Raw genomic sequence first — 22759 nt, forward strand, 5'->3', positions numbered from 1 at the left:
ATTCATATTTTCGAATTTCAGAATGAAACGTGACAGCATCATGTATGTGTGTAACACATTCTATATACCATCCAGATTACCACTTTAATATGATCATGCACAACATTTGCGCAGTTTTTTACGAGCTATATGAAAGAAATTTTCTTTTATCCAGTATCTTAAACGAAAGGAGAATTTACATATATGCGAACGAAATTTGAAAGCCGTTTCTTCAATTTAAGGAAACATATTCACTTTTCCAATTAAAAAATATTTAATATGAATTAATACTTTGATATGTTGTTATTTTGATTCATCGATAAACTGCATTTTGAAAATTCCTTCTCAAGCGATAAAAAGAGAAATTTTGTGTATAAACGTAACAAAAACCAAATACATTAAAATCAAACCACAATCTACCTTTTTTTCGTTCAATATGTATGTAACAATTTCATTCAATCCTAGAATAGCGATTATATTCTTAACACAAGATTAATGAACATGTAATCTAACAATGGTCAAACGTTCAATTTAATTTTGCATTAGGATTATCTCTAAAACACTCTGCTGAAATTCTACTTTCTTCGAATATATAGCCGATTTATTTTAAATTGTGTTATCTTAGAAAAAGTATTTTGATTTATTTTAAAGTACGATTTTATGGATGCTTCAGGAATATTATTTAACTCTTAGCCATTCCAACAGACCAATATTTCTGAAAAAAACTCAATTACGTATAAAATAAAAACTACTCATTAAACTTTGTATCATTTGTTTAATTTGCCATGACTCAGATTGAAAAAAAAAAAGATATCACAAAGTGGAGTTTCATGGTAATTCTGGAAAATTCGATTACGTATAGAATAAAAACTATTCATTATATTTTGTATCATTTGTTTAATTTGCTGTAACTTAGACAAAAAATAAGAATATCACAAAATTAAGTTTTATGGTAATTCACTGAATAAAAAATTCTCGGCCACAGAATTAAATAAAGAAAAATGCAAGATAAATAGATTAGGATCCTGGTTTAAAGATTGGTGGTTAATAGACAAATCACATTACACCTTTATGTTATGACAAAAATCTCGAAAACGTCTGTTATAATATTAGACAAAATTTCCTGTTACTTACTATTTTTGACTGAATTTTAGCTCTTTGTGCAGTTTTTGTCTTTCAGTCGAATCTTGAAAGGGATAGGAAGGCTTCCTGGGCTGAATAAGTTCTTCACCTGAGGATGACTTCTGTGTTTCACTTACAGATTTCAAAAGCTCAACTATGGACAAAAATGTATAATTTTATTATTCATTTTAGAATAACAATTACGTCAATTTAAGAATAAAGTGATTTTTAATAACTATTATGCATTTTTTTTGCTTGCTTTGAATGAGAAACACATCACCGTTCAAGAATCATTTTAGGAAATGCGTATATTATATGTTAAAAAAACAGAGACTACAAGTTTATTTATTTAAATATTGGTCATTAAACTATATTTGCAATAAAATATAACGGTATTATGCATTTGTGTAACGCATTACTTAAATTAATTAGAAAGTTTAATGAAAAAAGATGCAAATTATCAGAAAAAGACTCTGGATGCTGTTGAGTGAAGAGATTTGAAAAATAAAGTTTTAACTTTTGAGATAGTTCCCATAAAGTAAAATTTACAATTTGTAAATTATTCATTATTTTTTAAATAAAAAGATTTGTATCTTTAAGCTCAAAATTCAGAAGATTACGCAACTAAGAATATTCGCCAAAAAGAAAAAGAAAACTTACTAGTTAAAAAATAAATACTGTTTTATTAAAGGTGATAACGATAATTAACTAACTAAAAAAATTTACCTCTGTCCCGCTAAAGTAGCATACCAGGCATAACAGAAAGACAAACAAAAGCTAATGGTTCACAATAAAACTACACAAAATTCCTCATACATTAACCTCACTATACAGCTAATATACAGCACTATACAGCTACATAAATAAAAATTAAGATATTAATTTCGTTTCCAGAAAATTGCTGAGAATTTTTTACATCACAGTACAAAGCATTTTATTTTTATCTAATCCAATGTAAAGAATATTTTTGTAATTAATGATTATTATATATTGATTATTATATATTTATTTATTATGAAGCAGAAGCACATTAATTAAATATTTAACTAATTAAAAATTTATTCGCGAGAATTATGCAAAAAGTTAAATTTTATATTTCCGAATGCTTCCCACCCACAACATCTGGACTGTGTGTTTAGAAGATTTTGTATCAAACTCTGCAATTGGAAATGTATTCTTAGAACAAATATTTAAAGAGATTTGTGGCATTAGTAAGGAAAGCAAAAATATTTTCCGCAGAAATATTTTATATTTAATATTAAAACGGCTATACCTTTTGAATAAAATTATTATTATCATTGATTCATGATCATTCTTAAGAAATTACGAAAACGTGGTTACACATTCTTTTAGTATAAGTAAAATCAAAAGTAGTTTTGTGAAATTGCGCAAGTCGCAATCGTAAGATGTACTGCATTCTAAGAAGCCGCCAAATTGTTGATTAACGATGTAATTAACGAAAGAAACATATTCTGTATGAGTATAAAATAAGGAAGCATATCTTATATAGCTTCTCTAGACCTTTATAACCATACTCAAGAAATAGAAAATTAACACATCTTGTAAGACTTGTTAACATTCCTGCAGAAGCTAAAAAGGTAGGAAACTGACTTTATAAACTCTAATAATTCCCCTGTAAACGTGTAGAATTTTAAAAGACTTGAAATCTTTTGATCATAGTAACACCTTACCATTTTAAAGACTATAAAATTTCTACAGCAGGGTTCTTCGCCCAAGGGGGAATTCCTCCCTGGGAGGAAATTTACAGATTCAGGAGAAATGCTGTCAGTATTTTATTTAGCTGAAAAGTATTTAGTTTTAATTTATGAATAAAAGAATCTATATTAATTCAAGTTGTTGGTATTCATCAACAATTTTTACACTTTTTGTTTTTAATTTATAAAACACGTTAAGAAATCATCGAAATCTAGATAAATGTGAATATTAATTTTTCGAATTTTGGAAAGTAGGAGGAAATGACCTTTTGGAAGTGGTGAAAAAGTGCAAGGGGCAAAAAAATATTTTCTTTTCTTTTAATTTTGAATTTCGCTTTTAGTAACTTATATTTTATCATTTATTTTCATGAAATTGATGTTGAAAGATTAAATTTTGATAATATGAAATATTCAAATATGGACTTTATCTCTTTTATACTACATATACTTAGTAGGCTGTAAAATTTACGTACTCATCAGATATTAATAACAATGAATACCACTGAATTAAAGTTTTCTGATTAGTGACGAGTTGCTGCTCCTTTGGTTTTGATAACGGCTCTCCCACAACGAAGCATAGATTGAACAAATCTACGAAAGTATTCCAGAGATATTGCCTGCCAAACTTCTAGAATTTCTCTTAAATCACTTAACCACACTCCCGCCTTCTTGGCATGCCTTCGTGGTGTAGTGGCCTGCACGCTGAGCGCATATTCCAGAGGTCCGTGGTTCGATTCCCGGTGAATGCGTTGCATATTTTTCATCTTTCCTGCTTCCAAAATACCTAATGTCTGTACAGTGGCGTCCGAACTAAAAGGGTGTTGGATGATGATTCTCCACACCCAGGATTTGGCGATTGGATCCCCTAAAACTCCGGGTCGCCCTTTAAAAAGTTAAAGGGTAAACCCTCTGAGAAGGCCTCCGTCCTAAGGGCAAACCAAGTGGAGTAATGCGAGCTCAGAGGCAAATTTGAGAGAACCTGGCCGACCGGACATTTGTAACTTAGACTGAGGTAACGATTGTCTTTTAAGTACTGTAGACGTCTTGCATGGTGATGCTGCATACAATTTGCTGATGTATATTCCTTGCAATAAAAATGCGCTGCGTAGAAGGCGAAGTTACATTACTGCACTTACATTGCATAAGGTATTTCTCCCGCCTTCTTGGTATGCTTTGGTGTGGTGGTCTGCATGCTGGGCGCGTATTTCAGAGGTCTTCGGTTCGATTCCCGGCGAAGGCGTTGCTAATTCATCAATCTCTCTTGCTTCCAAAAGATTCTTAATGACTCTACACGCTTAAGGACGGTACAGTGACTAATGTGCTTACACACTTTCCTTCATAGTACCCTAAAAGTGTTCAACAGTGGGAATAAATTAGGTTTCCCGGTGGCCATTTCAGTAAGTGGTGGAATGCTTCTTGAAACAGATGGGATCTATAACAGAAGTAGCTGTCCTGCTGATAAATTTCATTTCATTCAGCATGACAAGAAACATGAAGGAGTGTAGATCTACGACCTTGGATGCAGGGAGGAGGCTTGTTGCAGCTACCAAAGGTCTCAAACATTGCCAAGAAAACTCCCCAGACCACTACTGAGCTACGTTTGCCTTAATACGTTTTCAACATGGCGCGATGGATCCATCGTTTCATAGGGCTGGCACCATATTTTTTGCTTACCATCAGCATGAGATGCAGTAGGAATGAAAAATCGTTGCTTCTTGCTACTCGCCTCCTATCCAGTGTTCCACACAGTTTTCAGGGGCCCATGTACAACACTTAGCATGGTAATGTACAGTGGCTTCCTTCCTTTTGGAATGTGCAATGGTCTCCTTCACTTTTCAATGGTCTCCTTCCTTTTGGCATGCCTTCGTGGTGTAACTGGAAACACACTCGATGCGTATTCGAGAGTTCCAGAGTTCGAATCCCGGCGCGGGCGTTGTATATTTTTTACGTTCCCAGCATAAAAAAATCCTATTGATTCTACAGTGGCGCCCGAACTAAAAGTTGGCGAACGATAATTCGTCACTACCAAGATTTGGCAATACCAGGAATGGCTCATTGCCAGTCGCCATTTAAAAGAAGGAGTATATAAGTTATTTTCTCCCTCCTTTCCGCATGCCTCCATGGTAACTAGCACACTCGACGCGTATTCGGGAAGTTCGGAAATCGAATTCCGGCGACGGCGTAGCATATTTTTCACGTCTTCAGCATAAGAAAACCTAATCACTCTACACGGTGAGAAGTGGTTCTCTTGTGGGTTTTCGACTTCCAAAGCCTATATAGCAGTGTTTCTCAACCTTTTTCGCAGAATGAACCACTTTAAAAATTTTAAATATGTCACGGAACCCTCTGTGAAAAAAAATTGCTTAAACATCATTTATTACAAAATATATCCTGTTTTATTATTTAATTATTTTAATATTTTTATTTCAATAGTATAAAAAATTTGAAGAAATTAAAATTTTTAATGTGAAGGCTGTTGCTGCTTTTCCTTGATTAACAGATTGAATTGAAAGGCTAATTTGTGTTTCTAAAAATTTCAAATTTTATATGGTTTGCGAATGTTCTTCTTTCCATCGTATTGTGGATGTCTCTATTATTGGGAAATGGCAGACAGACGGCTTACAGAGGTTGCCCGTGACAAAAAATTTTTTTTTTTAATATTGATGCAAACATTTTAAAAATTAGGAGCAGTCGGCGGACCCCCAAAATATGACCCATGGACCCCCAAGGGGTCCATGAACCACAGGTTAAGAAACACTGCTATATAGTGAAGAAAGCACTACACTGTCAGTCTATTGACTTATTTAGTTGTTAGTTCCTTATTTAGTTGGGTAATCACTAGAGCTAAGGTTTTGTGTCTCTGGCTATGTACGGCTGAGTCTTCAAGGGTGTTTGCTCCTTGCCCGATTATTCATCCTTTTTCCGCTATCTGTATACTCTCGCTACACTCAAGCTCTTGTATGTTCGCGATCGAAGGCGTCTAAATCACATGTTTCACCTATCATGTTATTTTTAACAACTGCTTAGAGACTGTTATGCTTTCAGCTATACATAAGTAAATTTAATGCTTTCAGATGCACAAAACTGAGACAGCAGCATCACGATATTTTTAGAAATCTGCTTATCCATGGCTCAATGAGACTTCAGTGTATTAGATTCAAAAAGCAGCGAGTTTATTACGTTTAATTCCAAATCCAAATTTAGATGTATTATATTTATTTCATGGGATTCCGATTGATTTGTTTTCTTTTTAAAGGCCTATTGTTTTGACATCATACTTCCTATTCTTTGACTTACTCTAATCTTTTGTTTTTACCTGATACAAAATAAAGCCTTAGAAAAGCTTTAAAAAGAGTTGATAAAACAAAAAACCTTGTTTCCTATTTTCTTATTATGCTGTAAACGGAAGCAATCGATAAAATGTAATCTCAACAAATGCTGAAATAACAAAGAGAAATTCATAAACTATATATTTTTTGTTGTTATTTATTCATGAGTGTATTTGGGAAATGCTATAACACTTTTGAAGGAATTTTCAAGTAACATGAAATGGAAAATTGCATGAAATAGTGTTTTGTAAAAACAATAGAGCTGGAATATATATACACATTAAAAAATGTGATCACAGGAAGTCGCCCAGAGATTTTTGGAACTAACGTAAATACGATAACTCATATTGATTGATGACTAAGAAAGGCACTGTAGTCGTAGAAACATCCTTTATACTAGCATTTCCATATTTTCACATCTGTCCTCGTTTGTTTATATAGCTAAAGTAAATCCAGCTTAAATGACAAATTAAATTTGTTTTGAATTTGTATGTTGTGTGATTTCGTAATTCTTTCAAGATGAAATGATTTTGAATTCGCACAACTAGATAATAAATAGAGTAACCTAACGGTAACGTTAAATATTAATACGTTTAATAAATTATTAAAAATGCTATTTATTGATTTGAAAACTAAACATCTGCAATTAGAATTTTATTTTAAAACAAACTCTAATTAAAAATCATTACCTAAACCGATCAGGGAGAAACAGGTTAAGCATTTTAAATTGAAAACTTAAACAAACACAATTAAGCTCTCACCCAATACATTCTTAATGGGGAACATAGAATTATATTAAGATTTAATCACATCTTAAAATAATTAACAGCTATAAAAAAAACTTTATGTCAAATTTATCATAAATATAGTTCATGATATTTTAAGGCGATCGTTAAAATTTTAGGTTCAATAATTTGTCAATATTAAAAATTCAGCAGTTTACAAATATTTTAGTTTCACTTATTTATAAGTGTAATAGTTTCAATTATTCATAAATATTATAGTTACAATAATTTATCAATGCTGTAGCTTCATGCATCCATAAATAATGTCAATTTTCTCCTGCAGAGAGTATTATGAATTTACGTGAGTATTTGTAATTTGGGGATTTTAGTGAAAACATTTGACAGATTTAGAAATTTTATGAAAGTATTTATTAAAATTGCAGTTTTTAAAAATTGCCCGAAGCTTCGGTACATAGTATATAATATTGCTCTAGTTTAGGTCGTATCACACATGCAAAACATTTCGAAAATACTATTGTTTAGTATAATTTCTATGTTTTGTCACACGTTATAAAAGAGCCAATCACCACAGATCACACTGGAGTTACCATGTAAAAGAGAAACTGGTTCTTCATTACAAATAATGGTTGATGATGGGGATTCGATGCTGATAGTTCATTGGTTGTTGAACAATTTACACTTTTTTTGCGAAAGGAAGGAACAAATCGCCTGTCTTTCTTTCAATCGTAAAGCAGGTAGAAATGTTGTTTAAAATAGTTGTGCATCTGAAAAAAAATTGATGTATGATAGCAGCCTTAAAGAGCTTCTAAGTCATATAGAAATAAAAACTCAGCAAACCCAGAGAACTTAATTACAAAGGTGTCATATATATATATGTATGTATGTATATAAGTGATTTATACGTATATATATGATATAATATATATGATATACAGTGGTGGCCAAAATTGTGGACACTTTTGGAAATTTTTATGTTTTTGAACTTTGTATGCTTATAGAAAACGTTACGTTTCATAAAATGCAAACTTGTATATATCATTTTAAAGAGAATTTATTACTGAATTCAATACAAAACACAAAATTCAATTATTTACAATACAAAAAAGTTAAACGATAATAGTTATCGATATACATTAGATAGTGATGATTGCAGTGAGTTATCAATACTTAGTAGGGTACGCTTTATTTTTGATTACAGCTTCACATCGACGTTTCATTGAGCTGACAAAAGTTTTAAGCTCTTCTTTCGTTATTACATTATGCCAGGAAACAATTATAGCCTCAATTAGTTCCCTTTTATTTGATGGGCGCTTTATTCGGACAAGAGTTTTCAAACGGTGCCACAAATTTTCGATAGGATTGAGGTCAAGACTGTTTTCTGGCCATGACAACAATTTAATGCTCTTTGTGCGAAACCACTCTTTCGATAATTTGACCGTGTGGCAAGGAGCAGAATCCTGCTGAAAAATAAACGAAGCATTGTTGGGAAAGAGATCTCTGATGGAAGGTAGAAGTTTTGGTTCTAGAATAGTGTCAATGTATTTTCTGGCATTCAGTGTCCCATCGATGACATGAAGGCGACCAATACCATCTGCTGACACGCATGACCAAATCATAACACTAACTGGGTTCTTCACAGTTGCTTGAATGCAGTCAGGATGTAGCTCTTCTCCTATTCTACGTCTTACATATTTTCGCCCATCACTACCGAATAATGATATCTTAGTTTCAGCACTCCATATAACTTGTGACCACTGATCATCTGTCCAATTAATGTGTTCTTTTGCCCACTGTAGTCTTTTTTTTCGTTGCTGAAAATTAAGATAAGGGTTTTTTCGTGGAATTCTACCTCTCAGTCCAACATCTGTTAATCTTCTCCTGATTGTTCTTGAACTGACAGAAACACCTGCATCATTCAGATCACTTCTGATGACATTTTTCTAATCTTGGAGACATAGTCTTTTTATTCGTCTGTCATCAATAGATGTGGTGCACCTTTTTCGGCCTTTTCCTTCTTTGCTTTTTATTGAATCTGTCTCCTGATATCATAAAAAAAACTTTCGGACTCCAGATGTAGTCACTGAGCCACCCACCTGTCTTGCAATTTCAGCATAGGAAAGACCACTTTCTCGTAACACAATGGCCCACCAGCGGCCGAGCGGTGAAGTCGCTGGAACACTGGTAGTTCGGTCCGAGGTTCGAATCCCGCGAACGGGCTGGCTGCATGGGCGTTTTCGTGGTTTTCCCCATGTGTAACGTGTATACGAGCCAGTTTCCCTTAGAACGTCCTCCACGAAGGCATCCCTCCCCTTAGGCAGATAGCCCTTGTGTGCTTTGCCATAATTAAATACACCTGAAACACCTCATAACACAATAATATTACATCTCTTTCTAGGTGTCCAATCTACTCTTTTATTTGATGTCATTGCTTCTTGACTAAATATTAAAAATTTTTACAAAAATTCATACTTGTAATTGCAGTGTATAAGAAACAGGTCTTCCTTCTACAGAACAAAGCAAAATAATGAATTGTTTCAAGTGTAAACATGATGTCAGCTTCTACTGGCAGTTACTAACATTTGATTGGTTCTGAGAACAAGAACAGTGATTGGCCAGAAAGCTAGACATTACAAACCACTTCATAACTGTTTTTTTATTTATATTAAAGTACATATAACTTTTTTTTTGCATTGCAAATAAGTGAATTTTGTGTTTTGTATTGAATTCAGTAATAAATTCTCTTTAAAATGATATATACAAGTTTGCATTTTGCGAAACGTAACATTTTCTATAAGCATACAATGTTCAAAAACATAAAAAGTTCCCAAAGTGTCCACAATTTTTGCCACCACTGTATATATATGATATAATAAAAGCGATAGATAGCTGATGCGTAATAGCTATTAAATCCATGTTGAAGAGGAAGAACTCCGATTGCGTAGTATGCTAATATGTTGGACTTGGTGATATCTAAAGAAGTTGGCAGTCGAGGCAGTTTTAATTCCATTTTTATTTTCAACTGACGTTTGTAGCCACAATCAATTGGCACTTTAATCGTGCTCCTTCATACAACATTTACCTTTTTGATATTATTGCAACAGCAAGCAAAACAGTTGAATTAAAAAGTTTCAATTTGCAATTACGTCATCAGCGTGCGTTGCGCAAGCCATGCAATATACTATATATATATGCGTGTGTGTGTGTGTATATGTGTGCGTGTATATAATATGCAGTATACCTAATTTTAACAACTGTAAGCCTATAGCCTGAAAAAAAAATGTAAAAGAAAGCAGAGTATATTAAAGGAAATAAAACGCAATGTATAAATATAATGCAGAAGTGCAGAAGAATATTGACATATAATTAGATGAAATAAAGATGCGAAGTATGGTTAAACTGTAGACAACTTGTCCAGAAAGCCTTACTTATTTATATATTTATTTACAAAGTTCCTAAAAGATGTCTGACAAACAAAACTGTCATCTGAACGTTGTTTAATTAATTTCTTAAATTGGAACAATGGGTCTCCGGAAATCACTCAGGAGATATCCCTCACTTACGCAAGTGGGAGAAGGAAGCCACACACAGAAAGTAATTGCTTTCGAACAGACTAAGACTCAGTGATATCCAACATTAACAAACTTTACATTACAGTAACCTCGGTTATAATGTATTTTTCCCACTTTCCTAGCGTCCCTTCGTGGTGTAGTGGTTCTGCATGCTGAACCGGTATTTCAGAAGTCCGTAGTTCGATTCTCTGCGAAGGCGGTTGCTATTTTTCATCTCTCCGGCCTCCAAAAAATGTCCTAATGTCTTACATGGTTACAGACAGAGACCGTTATCGCAGCGAGAATTTCCGAGGTTATTTGCTAGAATTTTAAAGAGTTTTCAAGAATTTGAGAAAATGAAATTTTTATGGAAATGGCCAATAAATTTTCGAATATTTTCCCTATTATTTTTTAATTTTGTATTCTATTTATTAGATTACTTTTAAATTTAAATAATTAATGCTAATTTCTGTTAGAATTTCCACATAAATACATAGCAGAATAATCTTGTTCCAAAATCTGAATAGAAGATTAATCTCTGAACTGCTCATAAGTTTTGTCGGAATTTTAAAATAAGAGAAAAATTCATATCTCGGAATTAACCAAAGTCACACTTCATTGTATGTCGGTAAATAATTTCAGTACCAAATGATCCTTCTCAGAAAACGTGCTACTATAGAAAGAAAATCTGTGTATGTAGAATATAATGCATACAAACACCATTCGATTAAATTGTAATCTTGTTTCTAAGATAACGGTGTTGAATTTGTTTTCCAGAATCTGTTTAATCAATTTATAAATTTAAATTCAACTATAAAAGTATAATATTTTTTTTTAGTTACAGACTAATTATTTACTGCTCCGTTTCAGGCACATTTTAGCAAAATGTGAATATAAAAGATCGAGCCAATATATATAGAGAAATTTGAATATTTTCGTGAAAATTTAGTGTAGATTTTCTAGCCGCAAATACTTCACGAATTTTCAGAACTCAATCCGCGATGCTATGCAAATTTTGCCTTTTCTTTCTGCTGCTTTAGTTTAAAAAATAATTTTAAAAGCTGTGAAAATCGAGATTTACGGATAGAAAAAGATATGAAACGGGGGATTCATTTTCCCATGTTTGCACTCTTCTAGCCATATACAAATCCTTCATGTTATTTCAGTTGTTGCTGTCTTTCATTTCATTCACATTTTGCTTTTTTCCCGCCTTTAATAAAAATATTAAATCATAGAAAGAAACAAGAAATAAAAAAAATAAACATCCAACTAAGGAAGTTCCTTGGAAAATAAAAACAGTTATTCAGTAACGATGCCGGAGAACTTCAGAAATCTGAAATACGGTAAACATAAAAAATGTCAGTGCTGTAGTTCTTGTGTGAAACAATGTGAAAGATTGTGACATACGAGTATACCAAAAGAGGAGATTTATTATAGAGAGATAACCTTTTCCTGGGGAAAATATGTTTATTCTGTTGAAAAAATAATGAAATGAAAAACACAATATACTTTGAAGATTTGTTTAATATGAAGAATTTATATTCTGGCCAAGCTTCATATATGAAGTATACATATTCCTACGTATATGAAAAATTATTTGGAATTTTGAAAATAGATGTTGATGGTAAAGAAGAAACTTGCGTTCTTGGCCGATTTAAATATTCTCTTTTATTTTGATAGAGACATATTTCAAGGCAACCTAAATAAACTGGCAAATTAAAAGCGCCTGTTCTTGAAGAACTATATAGGTATCGATGGTTCGCAATAGGTTAGTTTCTGTTTTTCTTTATTTGGAGTGGATAGTATTTAAGCTACAAAATTTATTATTGGATGAAGCATTTTGTAAATAATCTGCATCATGAGCTTTATGTAAGTATCATAAGACAGCAATTAATCTTGAAATGACGCGGTTTAGAGAGGTTTATGATAAGCAATTGCAATTTTGTAAGATAAAAAGCAGAAATACGCAAATTAAAATGAAGATTTGAGGAACTATTGGAAATTAAAACTAGTGTTTGGATTTACTGCATATTTTTTTATCTCCATATGTATTCCTATTCATATGTTATTGGAAAATAGTATTGGAACAGCATACACTTTGTGAAATAAACTAATTTTTAATATGAGTTTCGGAGAAACCATGATAAATCACAAGGCAACTTTTCTTAACGATGTTGAACAGAAAAATGGTAAAACAAATTAGGTGAAGTACTAAAAGCGCGTCAAATTTATAAAGGAAGCCTTTAATAAAAATTGTTTTAACAAATTTTTAATTCTTATTCATGATTTATAAAAACTGGTTTCTGAACAGAAAATGCAATACAAACGATACTAGAAGTGGATAGAGAAATCAGATGTTGGGGCATCCGGAAAGTTCTGCGGTTTTTGAAAACGAAGCGCTTTTCCTTCTAATTAGTTTGTCATGACTGATATGGGGTGACTCAAAGCAAATTTTTAAATACAATCTTTTTTGCTCAAATTCCGTTAATTCTAACATGCATTCTAACATGCATTTTTGTTTCAGTGCAGTACTAACAAGAGAGAACCCAGAAGTTCATTTTTGTCCTATTTTACATTATACACTTTTATTTTAAAAAAGGAAACAAAAATGATAGTCAGACTGCTTATATAATTTGTGTTATATGGGAAAAAAGTGCTGTTGTAGATGACACAGTTCAAAGATGATATGAGAAGTTGATGCATGGGAATTTCAACTTTGAAGATAATGCCTGCCCAGGACGACCTTCATCTATAAACAAGGACGTATTAAAAGCACCTATATAGCTGAAAATTCTCAGTGAAACTATCAGGAACTATCAGACAGAGTAAATATTTAAAACAAATACAGTACATAACCATCTGAAGAAGATTTGGTATGTAAACAGCTTCAATATGTGGGTACCCAATATTTTAAAAGAGCAGTATATGCTTGCTCGAGTTTCGGCATATGATTATTTGCTGAAAAACATAAAGCTCCTTTCTTGAAGCAGATCACTACTGGAGATGAGACATGGATACTATGCAATAATGCTACAAGAAAAAGGTCATGGGATAAGCTAAAGAAACCTTCTTTAAAACAACATCGAGAGAGGCTTTTGTACAGTCAGACTACAAAGGAATTGTACATTATGAACTGTTATCACCAAGTAAGACTATAAATATAGAAAAATACTATTCCCAAATGGCAGTTTTGAAAGCTAAAATTGAAGCAAAATGCCCAGACTGCCCAATTGTCGAAGTGTTGTCTTCTGTGATGACAATGCTTAACCCCACATTTCGATAAATGTGAGACAAAGACTCACTGAATATAGCTGGTATTTTGTTTTGCCCCGCCACATATTTCCTAGACCTTGCCCCTTCTTTAAAGCCCTGGGATCCATTTCTTTGGGGAATGTCAAACAGCTCCCCAAAAAGTTGGAATAAATCTAAAGACGTTTTTAGAAAAAGAATTTTCCAGCTGCTGGAGAGACTGAAAAAAAGTCATGGAACAACATAGAGCTTACATGATTCCATGAAATTTTGTTATGTTTTTGTACTGTTTCATTTGTATTTATCATTAAAAAACGCAGAACTTTCCTGATGCCTCAATGGATATAGTTGGAAAAAAATAGGAAAGATTATTAACCCTTTATTATTATATTAAGGTCGTATTAAGTTTATATATAGGTATCATGCTAGTGGGAATTAATTTTCGTTGAATAAATAGTAATATATAATATGAAAAATTACGAAGCTTGTCAATTTATAATATAAGATCAGTATGATTCTTTGCTGTGATGGCTGACAGCAGACATATGACTGGAACAGTAAAAACTTTGGTGGCTGAGAGTAGACATACGACTGGTATGAGAAGAAATTTTTGGTGGTTGAGAGTAGACATATGACCGTAGTGGGTTAAGACGCTAAATTAAAAAAAAATATTAAGGCATTAGATTTTTGAACCATCAGAATTAGGATTATCTAAGATTACAACAAAAAACTCGAGGAAAATAGAGCGAACAGGAATGACTTCGAGGAGGAAATTTTCAGAAAAATTGTCTCTTATTCAAGTTACACATGAAGAAAATCGCGAAACCTTTTATGCAGTCTGCCTGTTCACCGGGACGAAATCGGTATGAAATACTAGTACTCAGCAGGTTTACCGTTCGACCATGGGAGTCTATTTATGGATCTCTTATTAGTAAACGATAATATTATTAAGGATTAAATATATATGTTTACGAATAGGTAGGTAACATTTTAAAATTTACATTGTAGTTAATTTAAACTCAGACCGGATGTTGAACTTAGGATTTTCTGATTGGTGGTTTGCTGAAATGAAGCTGAAATCACAAATCAGCTGAATGCACAAAATCGACTAGTATTTTTCTATAGTGATTGAAACTCGAAGCTACTGCTATACGACTGCTATGATGATGCAAATAATTTTTAACTTTTCAATATGATCTAGACAGAGTTCATATTTCTTATTAGAAGTAGGACATGTTGCAGGTAAGTATGACATGACAGTGGAGGAGAGCACAAAATTCTTCTACAATTTTAATTTGGTTGAATGCTACCGCTAAAAACTGTGATCCAGTTCAACTTTAAATCTAGAATCTTTCTATTCCCTGGACAAGATGTTCTTACCAATGCCAGAAAATGAAGCGGAGGCGTTACAGTTAAAGATTAAATTAATGAAATAAAGTGGTACCTCGGTATACGTCTGCTTTGAAACAAGTCCAATCTGATACACATTCCATTCAAACACGAAATGTGTGGTGTACGATATCTATTTGGAACACAAATCGGGTTCGATGAACCACGACTGCGCACACTACCCTTATTCACCTTTTTAAGAGACAAAGCTACAACTACCCGTGATCCTCCTAGACGTTATAGTGGTATGGGAACCTATTACGGTACCGAAAGGCCCAGGTTCGAATCCCGGAGAAGCCATGGTTGTAAGTGTCCTTTCCTTCAATAGGAGGCAACGGTGGACAACTATTACTTGCCTCCACAATAAAATGGCCACCTCTTCTGGTCTTAGGGGTGGCCAATGCTGAATAGGTAAGTGCTCGCTGTTGGATTAAGAAATAACTGCCCATGAGCATCAGTGTACCTGTTCCTACTATTCAATAAATAACTTGCACTATAATTTTGAATTTTCACATGATTTAGCGTAAGATCGTTGGCAATGAGTTTTAAGAAAATTAATAAGAAAAGTCATGCAACTATAAAATGGTCAGGTTATCACTGGAGGTGAAAAATAAGATTGATGAAAAGTATGAAGAGGACATGCGTATTTGAGACTTGGCTGTTGCATACCATATGCTGAGAAAGACAGTATCTACGTTTGTGAAAAGCAAAGACGTTGTTAAATCGGCTAATTTTGGGAAAGCGATTACCAAAGTAAGATCAGAGACATTAGAGCATACTGAGAAGTTACTTTGACGTGGCTAATAACAATAAGAACAAATTATGTACAGTTTTTCTTTTATGCACAGTATATATTTTACTCACTGTATTTGAATTTTAGTATTAAACAGTATTATAATAACAACGTGGCCTTTTTTATAAGGACGGATTAATTATTTTCCCTTTATTTCCCCCCTCATCGTAAAAGTTCGTTTGGTGTCCGACCAGTTTATTAAGGATGAGGATGAGATGCTACTGTATTAGAGTATTACGAATATATAGAACTCGGAAACATTGAAACACTTCAACAGGCGCATTTAGCGATCAATAGCTAAATCAGAATATAACAATCGATGAACTTTCCGTTCATCGATTGTAATGCTAGAGAAAACGTGGCGGAAATAAGGAGACAATAAAGATGCTCAGGGTGACAGTAAGTAAATTTTATGGCGATAACAGGTCATTGGTTTAAGTTCTAGAGTCATTACGAAAGTGCGATCCAAGACAATGATTCTTTGTCAGAAATCGATGACTTTAATTACTTAGAAAATCTTCTTCGGTAGAATGGCTTTGAATTCTAAATATGGATTTCTCCTCCCACTTGAAACTTGCGCTGATGTCATTGATCAACTGCGAGAAGTATTTCGCAGAGAGGATTAAGCGCTAAATTTAATTCTTTTAAAAATATGAGGACATTAAGAAGAGTTTGCGAAAGTTATGTAACAAATGCAAACTGGAGACATAAAAGTGTGAATTCTATAGAAGGAATTTTGGATTATAATGAGTATAATTACAACTGGCATCTTAAATATGAACTACAAAGAAATGAATCCAGAGCTTTACTAGATAAAAAATATGATGTACAAAATGCAAAAGTGTTATCGAAATCTGCAAAAAATAAAACAGGGAAAGTATTTGAACATCTGTTTAGAAAGGAGCTTTTAATCACTCCTGTGCTCCATATCCTTATGAAATACTTATACAATCTGCTTTCGTCTGTCAAAATTGAAGAACACTTTCAAACTTAACAAATGGTGCAGAAAATATGAAAGCAAACAGAAAGATATATAAACATGCAGAAGATATGTAAACAAAATACACTTCAAAACGTTTAATACTTATTACTTTTGTCATCGGTGCCTTATTGCTGAATCAGAAGGATACTTGAAGGATCTGCGAAAGGATGAAGCGAAGATTTCATTACTATTTTGTTTTTCTTTTAACTATAGTCGGGAAGTTTCTGCTGTCACGCTATTGTAATATACCAGAGGCATGCAATCTAATTAAGCAGACGTAACACAGAGAATATGGGCAGTACATATAGGCACGCACATTAAAGAATATGGGCAGTACATATGCATAAAGCACATTTAAGAATATGGGCAGTACATATGCATAAAGCCCACAAGCATAAAGCACGTACCGTATTTCCATGCGTATTTTTCCTTCTAGCGTTTTAGTGCTAGATTTCGAAAATTTTAAAAATATTCGCTTAATTTTCCTCTGTTGTACATAGTTTATCCCTCTGAGGCCTAGTTAATTTGTATTCCCTTGATTTATTTTTATTTGTATTCAATATATTCAATTTGTATATGCCTTTTTATATTAGCATTTCATCCACTTTTTTCGCTTGCATTTATTATTTGAAACGTACTTTATGCAGAAGTTTCATGAAGCTACCTGAACGTGGCAAGTATTCCCATAATTCAGAAACTTTCGAAGCATGTCCACCTTTTTTATTTACTTCCAGATCTTGTAGCCTTATCTGCTGTTGACGTGTTTGATCCATCAAAATTCAGGCGTTTCGTTAGTCCCTTTCTCCTTCGTTCCTCCGATGTTCGTCTTGGGAAATGAGTGCAAGAATCATTCATGTGAAGTGCTAGTGTGACTTCACAAGGTGACTGAGCCGCACATGTCGCGAATTGGCTCAGTATTCGATATTGTAATGTTAATATTGCTATATATTCTTACTGGAACGTTGGCTTCTTTTAAAGAAAAAATTTTGTGTTAGTTACAAGTATCACATGAATTTAAGTTATTCATATTTAAGTTTATCGATAACTACTTTGCATTTATTATCATTTTAAAACAACTAGTTTCTTTGGAAATTAAATTACTAGTCCAATTTTCTCCTCTCAGTTTTTTAAGATAAAAATTAGTTAAAAAAGGAGAAAAGTAAGCAAAGAAATAGGATAAAATAAATTAGAAATTGAGACTAGGATAGAAGAAAGATTAATTCACAAATCGGGTTCGATGAACCACGACTGCGCACACTACCCTTATTCACCTTTTTAAGAGACAAAGCTACAACTGTCCGTGATCCTCCTAGACGTTATAGTGGTATGGGAACCTATTACGGTACCGAAAGGCCCAGGTTCGAATCCCGGAGAAGCCATGGTTGTAAGTGTCCGTTCCTTCAATAGGAGGCAACGGTGGACAACTATTACTTGCCTCCACAATAAAATGGCCACCTCTTTTGGTCTTAGGGGTTATTCAATATAACAGCAGGAAGGTTTCTGTGTTATATTGAATATTTTTCAATATAACAGACCAATAAGTGAACAGAATGCATTTATGAAGGTATAAATAGAAAATAACGTATTCAGGGCGTAGTATATTTATTTTAACTAACATTTTAAATTTTAAGTTCAGACTTTTCTATAAGCCTTCATTTTCCTAATTGTAAGTTGCAGAATAGTTAAATGCTGTAGCGCGCGTGAACGCATGCAAATTTTCTATGTTGTTGGAAGTACACTCATGTCCATAAATTAAGGATAATTCGGAGTCACGCGGAAATCGAACTCTAAAATAAATATATCACCTGTAAAATCACTACACACATCTTCAAGAATTATATGCAAATTTCAGGAAGTAACCAGATGACACCGATGGTACGTCGCAATAACGAGAGTATAAGAGAGTGATATATAATTAATACAGGCAAAGAAGTAAAATTGTTCGCAAGCGCTTTATAAGCATTTCAGTGCAATAACCGAATACTTATGACACAAAGGACGCATTTGGTTGATTTTTTACGCGGGGGAATTATCGGCCGTCTAGAATGTGGGCGTACCCAACTGGAAGTATCAGACGAACTTGGAATTGCCCAGAGTGTTATCTCCAGGCTTTGGCAACGATTCCAAGATGGTGGTAATGTGAGTAGACGTTACAGAACAGGTCGCCCCTGAGTTAAAACGCCGAATGAGGACCGGTATTTGGCAGCTACTGCCAAAAGAAACAGGCGGAGCACACACTCAGACCTGTCTCGTCAGCTCTCTTCAGCCACTGGTACGACAATTTCAAGGCAGACCGTGTACAGACGCTTAGGGCAGATTGGTCTATATGCTCGTAGACCTGTCGGACGCGTTCCACTTACTGCAACTCACTGTCGCTGCGGTTAGTCTGGAGTAGAGAGCATGCATTGTGGACACCGCAACAGTGGGCTTGTGTGATGTCTTCCGACGAGTCAAGGTTTAGCTTGCAGTCTGATTCTCGCCGGACTTTCAAAATGGAGAGCTCAGGTACCCGTTACCATTAAGAAAACATCATTGAACGACACCGTTACGGTGGTGCAGGAGTGCTCGTTTGGGGTGGAATTATTCTGGGTTCCAGAACTGACCTGCATGTTCAAATTGGAACCATGACAAGCCAAATCTATCGGGACGTCATTCTGGAACAACATGTACGTTTTTTTCGGGGCGCCATGGGCGCACAATTTGTGTTTATGGATGACAACGCCCGTCCTCATCGTGCAAACATCGTAAGCGAATGCCTTCAATCGAAGGATATCACCCGTATGGACTGGCCAGCATTCTCACCGGACTTGAATCCAGTAGATCACGTGTGGGACATGCTTGGCTGACGAGTTGCAGCCCGTCAACCTCCTCCTACATGTCTACCGGAACTTCAGAGAGCATTGCTTTTTGAGTGGTGTAATATTAATATCACCCAAGATCCGATCGATAATTTGATACTCAGCATGCCTAGGCGTTGTACGGACTGTATTGCATCGTCTGAGAGACATACAATGTATTAACAATCATACCTACCATGTAATATTGGTTTTTGGTAAATAGGTGTTTTTGTAATATGCTCCAGGGAGAAAAAATCGCTAATTTTTTTAATAATATCAAACATATAACATCTTTTTTTGCTCTTTACCTTTTGTTTAATAAATTAGCTTTACAAATAAGTCAAATTTGTTTTGCTTCTAACTCTTCCTTTGCCTGATTTTGCATTATTATTAATTGATGAACATGAGTGTAGTTAAAAGCCGAGTTTCGGTAGGAGAAAGAGGAAGTTAGGCTCTAGCTGCCTTCTCTGCTGTAAGTACGTTTGCTCATTGCTAGTTCAAGTGGCTTAGGTTGCATTGCTTTGCTGCCATTAGCTTAGAAGGGGGTTGGTTCGGAATCTCGCTGATCCCTGTAGGTTAGTTTAGCACTTTTTAAACATATTAACTATTATTTTTCAATTACCTGAGTTTCAGTTACCGCCCCAATAGAGGCGAAGTTTGTGAGCGTCGAGTTGACGCATTGCAAAGAGTTAATAAAGGGTTTGAACCTTTCTTCTGTGTAGTTTCCTGCTAATCCTGTATCCAGATAAAAGTTAACCCACCTGGACTCTGCAAGGGTTATAAAACTTAAAAAGCAATTCATTGACCTTCTTAAACGTTAAGTCAAAAATAACTCATTCTAATAATTGAAACTCTGAAGGAGGTAGATGATTTTCTTAGTCAGTTGCTTTATAAACAAATAAACATAATTTTTAGAATAAAAAATAGAAAAATTTGATATTAGTGTTGATTTTAATTGCACGCTGAAGGTATTTCAAATGATGGTCTGACGTGTGTTTTTTTTATTTAAGAAGCAATATATTTCAAAATATGATTCATGTTAACTTTTTATTACACTTAAGGAATTTTTGACAAAATCAAAAACTGTTAACTTTTGGTCAATAATAAAGAGCTTCTCAAAGTATGATGATGACAATAAAAAAAGGTTCATATTAGGTCAAAAATATAACATAAATAATAAAAAAGGTTCATATGAAATAATACGTTAAGTAAATCATTTTCAAAAATTCCTCACTTGTTTTCGTTTTCATTTGATTTACGATATATACAAGCCTTGACACAGAAACCTTCCTGCTTGCTTCCTTATAATAGAGACGTACTTTTTTTTAATAATTGTTGTGCAATTAGTTTAAGTTTTATGAACAAGTAAGCTTAATTAAACATTGCTCTATTTGCTCTTTGATTCATGTTTACATAAATTCTCTCAAATCAGACATTTAGACAAAATAAAGTACACGTAAGAGTTTAAAAGCTAGCCAACGTTTACTGCAAATCGTGCTTTACTCAGAGAACAACCGTTTTGCTATGCTTAAGAGCTAAGCCGATCTGTTTGGAAAGACATAGTAACTGATCGGAGGTCGTATCGATTCCCGCTGTCGTCCAAGTTGGTTAAGCTCTCCGCTTCTACAGTAATTTGCTGACAGTAAAAGCCATTTGCCTGAAGTGGACAAATAAACTCAGCATAATTTTAAAGATTGCTTGTACAAACTGATTGTAGTCAGGTGGTAATTCGCAGCATTTAGGAAATAACTTCCAGCGAAATACTTTTAGGTGCTTTCGGGAAGTAGGAAAATTTCTACATTTACACACTCATTCTAGAACATTTACCAATACGAAAATCCCTTTAGATGTTTTTCCAGTAGTTTATTTATCTTTAGCATCTTCTATCTTTTTCTAAGACTAGTTAAAGTTAAATTTCAATATGTTGTCATATTGCTTGGTAGAGATGCAATATGCAGGGTGTCTCAACAGTATCTTCGGACTGAATATGCTGCTAAAATAATTTATGTTTAGAAAATTTATTTTTACACACTTAAAACATACAAATGCTCCGATTTAAGAATGTCGAGTTTGATTGGACCTGAAATACTGGTGTTTCATCACTGTCATTTCGCAGCTTTGTAAGCGTGGACTGCTATGCAAAGGAACAGCAAATTTTGACTGCGAAAACTTATTTCAAGATTGGTGAGTGCCATGCACAGACTAAAAGGAATCTTTGGAATCAAGCAATCTTTGAAATTGAAGTACACCTAATGAAGCAACAATTCGCAGGTTCAAAGAAAAACGCATAAAGAAATTTGATTACCCCAGGATCGACAGCATACATTAAATCACCACGTTCTTGATCTAGCCGGTATGTTGAAAACGTCGCTACTGTACATGACTGCGTTATTGAAAAAAAAAATGCCCCAAAATTCGAGCTAGAATCTTAGCAAGATCAACGACAGAAGAACTTAAAGAGTAAATTCAGTGTATCATTAGCCCCTTCAGTCGGCAGATATGTAATAAAGTGCAAAAGAGTGCAGCGCTGCCGATCAAGTCATGGCGAACATATGCCAGACATTATTTTTCATTCTTAAATCGAAACATATCTCTCTTGTAAATATGTAAAAGTATTTTCCACTTTTTAAAAATAAAGTATTTTGTTGGGCATATTAAATTCGGCCTCTTTTTGGGACTCTGTTTACAAATACAATGGTATACTTACTCTTCTTTAAGTAACGAAATCAATAAATGACTCTTTTTTTAAATTGGATAGATTTCGGTTATTATGTAGAATCATTAGATACTTATCTGAGTGTAAAACATGAAAAATGCACAATGCCTTTTCCGGCTCTCGAGCTCCTGATTTTCCGATAGCTAGCCGGACGTGCTTCCAGTTACACCAGGAAGGCACACTACAATCAGGGAAATATATCCTACATTTTCTCTCACATTAAGATGGCATCTGTTAAGATATTAGGTTTGTCAAAGTTGGAAAAGTTAAAAACAAATATCTTTTCAAACTCCGGACATCCAGATTGCTAGTCGAACGTGCTTCTAATTACTCCATGAAGGTACGCGATAAAGA

The 22759-nt window shown here is 33.9% G+C and overlaps 1 protein-coding gene across 4 annotated transcripts in view; it reads right to left on the reverse strand.

Moving 5' to 3' along the window:
• Positions 1-22759, reverse strand: part of LOC118187951 (uncharacterized) — a 254275-nt gene that overhangs the window by 14091 nt on the left and 217425 nt on the right. For all 4 annotated transcript variants that reach the window (XM_035358275.2, XM_035358268.2, XM_035358283.2 and 1 more), the window contains one exon: positions 1114-1255. In XM_035358275.2, coding sequence (XP_035214166.1) covers positions 1114-1255 — 142 coding nt within the window. The remainder of the gene's footprint in view (positions 1-1113; positions 1256-22759) is intronic.

Source organism: Stegodyphus dumicola, chromosome 4, assembly GCF_044657685.1.
Source record: "Stegodyphus dumicola isolate Sdum_Otavi_A_Nest chromosome 4, ASM4465768v1".
Classification (NCBI taxonomy): Eukaryota; Metazoa; Arthropoda; class Arachnida; order Araneae; family Eresidae; genus Stegodyphus; species Stegodyphus dumicola.